The sequence below is a fragment of the Dipodomys spectabilis genome, unplaced genomic scaffold (assembly GCF_019054845.1).
Source record: "Dipodomys spectabilis isolate Male_0828 unplaced genomic scaffold, ASM1905484v1 ptg000360l, whole genome shotgun sequence".
Taxonomy (NCBI): domain Eukaryota; kingdom Metazoa; phylum Chordata; class Mammalia; order Rodentia; family Heteromyidae; genus Dipodomys; species Dipodomys spectabilis.
The window spans coordinates 2,246,372-2,252,371 of NW_024871037.1; the positions used below are offsets into that span (position 1 = coordinate 2,246,372).

The 6,000-nt window shown below is 53.9% G+C and overlaps 1 protein-coding gene across 1 annotated transcript in view; it reads left to right on the plus strand.

Annotated features, from left to right (window-relative positions):
- Dag1 (dystroglycan 1) overlaps positions 1-2,817 on the plus strand; it is a 43,746-nt gene extending 40,929 nt beyond the window's left edge. Inside the window, exon 3 of the mRNA XM_042665846.1 lies at positions 184-2,817. Within this exon, the coding sequence (XP_042521780.1) occupies positions 184-2,583 (2,400 nt within the window). The 3' untranslated portion in view covers positions 2,584-2,817. The remainder of the gene's footprint in view (positions 1-183) is intronic.
- Positions 2,818-6,000: the final 3,183 nt, after the last annotated feature.

The window sequence follows — 6,000 nt, forward strand, 5'->3', positions numbered from 1 at the left end:
CACCATTTTTTCAACTCTGATGTCTCTACTTAAAATGGAATGTTGTAACTTGCTTTCATGAAAACTGGAGTGGAATTACCCTGTTCTCATCAGCTTGTCACAGAACTCCGGCGGGGCCAGGAGTTAAATACACTGAACACGTTTATGGTATGCAGTTGTAACTCATGCTTGTGTCTCATCTAGGTGTCTACAGCCGGGAAGGAGGCCTTGCCATCTTGGCTTCACTGGGACCCACAGAGTCACACCCTGGAAGGCCTCCCCCTTGACACCGATAAGGGTGTGCATTATATCTCGGTGAGTGCTGCCCGCCTGGGCGCCAATGGGAGTCACGTCCCCCAGACCTCCAGTGTGTTCTCCATTGAAGTCTACCCCGAGGACCACAGTGAGCCCCAGTCTGTGAGGGCGGCGTCGCCAGACCCTGGTGACATAGTGTCTTCTGCTTGTGCTGCTGACGAGCCAGTGACGGTCCTTACAGTGATTCTAGATGCTGACCTCACCAAGATGACCCCAAAGCAGAGGATCGACCTTCTGCACAGGATGCGCAGCTTCTCAGAGGTGGAGCTTCACAACATGAAGTTGGTGCCAGTGGTGAATAATAGACTGTTCGACATGTCCGCTTTCATGGCCGGCCCCGGCAACGCAAAGAAGGTGGTAGAGAATGGGGCTCTACTCTCCTGGAAGCTGGGCTGCTCCTTGAACCAGAATAGTGTGCCTGACATTCGTAGCGTCGAGGCCCCTGCCCGGGAGGGTGCTATGTCTGCCCAGCTCGGCTATCCGGTGGTGGGCTGGCACATTGCCAACAAGAAGCCCCCTCTTCCCAAACGGATCCGGCGGCAGATCCATGCCACACCCACGCCCGTCACTGCCATCGGACCCCCAACCACAGCCATCCAGGAGCCACCATCCAGGATCGTGCCCACCCCTACATCACCAGCCATCGCTCCTCCCACAGAGACTCTGGCTCCTCCCGTCAGGGAGCCTGTTCCCGGGAAGCCCACGGTAACCATTCGGACTCGAGGTGCCATTATTCAGACCCCCACCCTGGGCCCTATCCAGCCCACGCGGGTATCAGAAGCTGGCACCATGGTTCCCGGCCAGATTCGTCCAACCATGACCATTCCTGGCTACGTGGAGCCCACGGCAGTGGTTACGCCTCCCACCACTACCACCAAGAAGCCCCGAGTATCTACCCCCAAACCAGCCACGCCTTCGACTGATTCCTCAGCCACCACGACTCGCAGGCCAACCAAGAAACCTCGGACCCCCCGCCCAGTGCCCCGAGTCACCACCAAAGCTCCCATCACCAGATTGGAGACGGCCTCCCCACCCACTCGTATCCGAACCACAACCAGCGGCGTGCCTCGTGGTGGGGAGCCCAACCAGCGCCCAGAGCTCAAGAATCACATCGACCGGGTAGACGCCTGGGTGGGCACCTACTTTGAGGTGAAGATCCCATCAGACACCTTCTATGACCTCGAGGACACCACCACCGACAAGCTGAAGCTGACCCTGAAGCTGCGCGAGCAGCAGCTGGTAGGCGAGAAGTCCTGGGTGCAGTTCAACAGCAACAGCCAGCTAATGTACGGCCTGCCCGACAGCAGCCACGTGGGCAAACATGAGTATTTCATGCACGCTACAGACAAGGGGGGCCTGTCGGCCGTGGATGCCTTCGAGATCCATGTCCATAAGCGCCCCCAAGGGGACAAGGCCCCTGCAAGGTTCAAGGCCAAGTTTACTGGTGACCCAGCGCCCCTAGTGAATGACATCCACAAGAAAATCGCCTTGGTAAAGAAGCTGGCTTTTGCCTTCGGGGACCGAAACTGCAGCACCATCACCCTACAGAACATCACCCGGGGCTCCATCGTCGTGGAGTGGACCAACAACACACTACCCCTGGAGCCCTGTCCCAAGGAGCAGATCACGGGACTGAGCCGGAGGATTGCCGATGACACGGGGAAGCCTCGGCCTGCCTTCTCCAACGCCCTGGAGCCTGATTTTAAGGCCCTGAGCATTGCCGTGACCGGTGCCGGCAGTTGCCAGCACTTGCAGTTTATCCCCGTGGGCTCCAAGAAGTTACCCTCCACCGTGCCACCCACAGAGGTGCCAGACAGGGACCCCGAGAAGAGCAGTGAGGATGACGTTTACCTCCACACCGTCATTCCAGCCGTGGTGGTCGCGGCCATCCTGCTCATCGCTGGCATCATTGCCATGATCTGCTATCGCAAGAAGCGAAAGGGCAAGCTGACCCTCGAGGACCAGGCCACCTTTATCAAGAAGGGGGTGCCGATCATCTTTGCCGATGAGCTAGATGACTCCAAGCCCCCACCCTCCTCTAGCATGCCACTCATCCTGCAGGAGGAGAAGGCCCCCCTCCCCCCACCTGAGTACCCCAACCAGAGCGTGCCCGAGACCACTCCTCTGAACCAGGACACCGTGGGAGAGTACACACCCCTACGGGATGAGGATCCTAACGCCCCTCCCTACCAGCCACCCCCACCCTTCACGGCCCCCATGGAGGGCAAGGGCTCCCGTCCCAAGAACATGACCCCGTACCGGTCACCCCCTCCATACGTCCCCCCTTAACTCACAAGCGCCTGGGTGGAGGCAGGGGTAGGGCAGGGGTGTGTTGTCTGTGGAGACCGGTGGCCCACAGACCCATCGCCCACCGGTAGCCAACACCCAACCTAGCACACACTGACACAAACAGGGCCTGGACAAAGCCCGCCCTCTCTGGTCCTCCCAAACCCCCCAAAGCAGCTGGAGAAACTTTGGGGACTTTTTTTTTTAATTTTTAATTTTAATTTTTTAATTTTAATTTTTTTTATTTTAATTTTAATTTTTTTTTTTTTTTTTTTTTTTTTTTGCCTAACAGCTTTTTGTTTGTTCATAGACAATTCTTCGCTGCATTTTTGATGGCTGGCTCTGAAAGCACTGTTGGAGTAGAAGTAGCTGGAGGGGGAGCGAGGAGCCGTGAATGAACTTGCAGGCAGTGCTGGGCACGCCCCCCAGCCCTCTGCGTTTTGCCTTTAACACTAACTGTACTGTTTTTTCTATTCACGTGTGTCTCTAGCTGCAGGTCGTAACATGGAGAACAGTAGCTAAAGATTTCAAGTCAAAAGGACTTTTCAGAAGTTACGGTTTTCAGTTTTTACATTTAATCTGCTGTTTACCTACACTTGTGATGTATAATTTGGGGGTGGGTAAAGGGGGAATTGCTTTGCTAAAAATAAGCTCCCAGGGTGTTTCAAACTTAAAAAGAGAAGACCAAGGGACAGTATTTTTTATCAAAGGAATCCTATTTTTTCACACTTTGGTCACCTTGGTTGCTCTGATCTCCGGGAGCCTGACTGGGGGGCCTCCTGGCCCTGGCTTAGGGGGCCAGGGCCCTGGTGCTGGATTTGCTCTCCCACCGTTGCCAGGGGCCGGCAACCAGAGGGGCCTCTTGGGCCGAGGACATGTCCACCTCTACCCCATGCACGCTAGTGGCCTGCCACCCAGGGGGGTCTTCATTTCCATGGAGAAAGGGACTCCAAGAGGCAGTGATGGCTGTGGCCCCCAATCTAGGTGCTCCAAGGTGGGCCAGCTGCTCGTGGGGGGCGGGGGGAGGGGCCGCGCTTGAGGAGGTCGAGGGACTCGACCACATCAACCAATTTTTTTCTTTTTTCTCCTTCTCTCTGTGGTTTCCCCCACCACCCCTCCCTCCCAAAAAGGAACACCATGGTTTTTGAAACACTCAGTGGGGGACCTTTTGGTGAAGATGCAATATTTTTATGTCATGTGATGCTCTTTATTCTCACTTGACCTTGGCCGCTTTGTCCCACCAGTCCACATCCCCACCCTGACACCCCCCCCCCCCCCCCGCCACCCCTAACCCCATCCCTTTTCTCTGGCGCCGCAGTCCCCAGGCTCGGGCCTCGAACCGGCTGCCGGAAAGGGTCTGGTGGCTTGGGGCAGAGTGTGCCAGCAATAGTTCATAGTTTAAAAAAACAAAAACAAAAAAAAAAAAATCTGTGGGCTCTCAAAGCTAATTTTTTACTCGAGTTTTTATACAGCCTCAAATTGTTTTATTAAAAAAAAAAAAGAAAAAAACGGTAATGCTTAAAAACGGCAGTTTGTACAAGCTCTTAGTGTCAAATCCACGGAACTGACGGCTTTGCTCATTTTGATCCTTCCCCCCCCCCCTTTTTTCCTAAAGGGTTCAATTCTAGAATTACACTGGGACTTTTTTTTTCCCCCTTTCCTTTTCTTTTTTCTTTTGCCTTTTTTAGCAGAATATCCGTCCATCCATCTGCATCTCTGTCCCATGACTCAGGAGCACCCACTCGGCTTCGATTCTCTCCTCCTTTTTGGAAGAAACCCATTTTGAGCATGACTTTGTTGACGTCTTGAGTTATTTTGGGGTACCTTGTAGGGAGGAATGCCTTTCGCAATAATGTATCCCTTCCCTGATCTAGGGTGGATGGGTTGGACCCAGGCTCCATTTGCACCCGGAGCAGCTCTTTCTTAAGCCATAATCGACTGACTTGTCACAGAGGGGAAGGAGCAGCAGATCTCTCTTCTGCTGTTCTCCAAAGAGTGTGGTTCCCTTGGGGCCTTCTCCCACAGGGCCCCCACCCCCTCCCCTCTCCTGGCCCGCCTCCCCCCCCCCCCCCCCCCCAGCTCCTTTAGCAGGGTACTCGGGAGTGAGCAGTGCCCATGTTGTGTGGGGACAGTCTGTAGATGAGCGCTCCAAGGATGGCTGATGGCCAGGCCTTGTGCCTCCCAAGTCCCAGATGGACGCTGGGAGTTTTCCCTGATGCCTCAGACTGAGCGAACGCAAGTGGGATCTGACCTGGTGGAATTGCTGATGACCTTGTCAAGAAATACAAACAATCCCCCCCAATGTTCCAGGTGAGGGCTTTGAAAAGGCCTTCCAAATCGCTCCGTTGCCCTTAGCAACCCCACCATTGGGCATTGCCACGCAGAGAAGAGGCTGGCCCAGAATGGCTCATTGCCATAGCAACCGGAGGCAACGGGGCAGTGAACAGAATAACAACCGTAACAATGCCTTCGCAGGCACCCTCCTCCCTGAGCACTGGGCTGGTAATGGCCATTGGACTCTGAGACGGAGAGCCAATCTCCCATTCAAGTTGTTCACCAACCACTGATGTGTTTTTATTTCCTTCTATATGATTTTAAGATGTGTTTTTCTGCATTCTGTATAGAAACATATCGAACTAAATAAAAGCAGTGTCTTTATTACAATGCCCTTGCCTGGGAGCATCTGATTGCCCTAAACATGAGTTGGTCCCAGGAAAGGGACCTGGCCAGGCCCATCCCCCAGCTGGGGGGGGGGGGAATGAATCAGGGTGGAGGTGGGGATTTCTCTTTGCCTTCACAGAAACTCTTAAGAGGAGTACTGACAAGTAAACTCCCCTTGATACTTTGCCTTGGAGCCAGCTAAGACCTATCTCGTGTATCCTCAATATCCTTATTTGGGGGAGGAGATGGAGAGTCAGACAGAATCGGTGAGTCTTGCATCCCATAGTAAGGCAGCTCTTCAGCAGGAATCCTTCATCACAGGCCCCTGTGAAGAGAAGGATGGATACAGCTCCACCCCAGCTCCTGTCTTCATTGTCTTTGGGCTTGAGACTGGCCAGCCCCCTTGATGTTGGCCTTGGATAGATAGATAGGTTGCTCTGCCCTTGGGCAGAGTAGCCAATACATAGTTCCCAACAGATAGAGCTACAGTTCCAGGGTTGGGGTGGGGAGTTGAAAGTCCAACAACTACTGGGAGTTAGCACTAGAGTATGCAAATAGACCATCTTAGGCTACACTAAGAATCTGTCTCAATACAACAAATGCCAGCCACAGGCATGGATCAGGTGGTTGAGGATCTGCCTAGCAAGTGCCAAAGGCCCTGAGTTCAAACCCCAGTACTGCCAACCTAACCCTTGCCCTGTCCTAGGAGAGGCTGTCTTCAAGTTTTCAAGGATACAGGCCTCTCCTAGGCCTCACAAG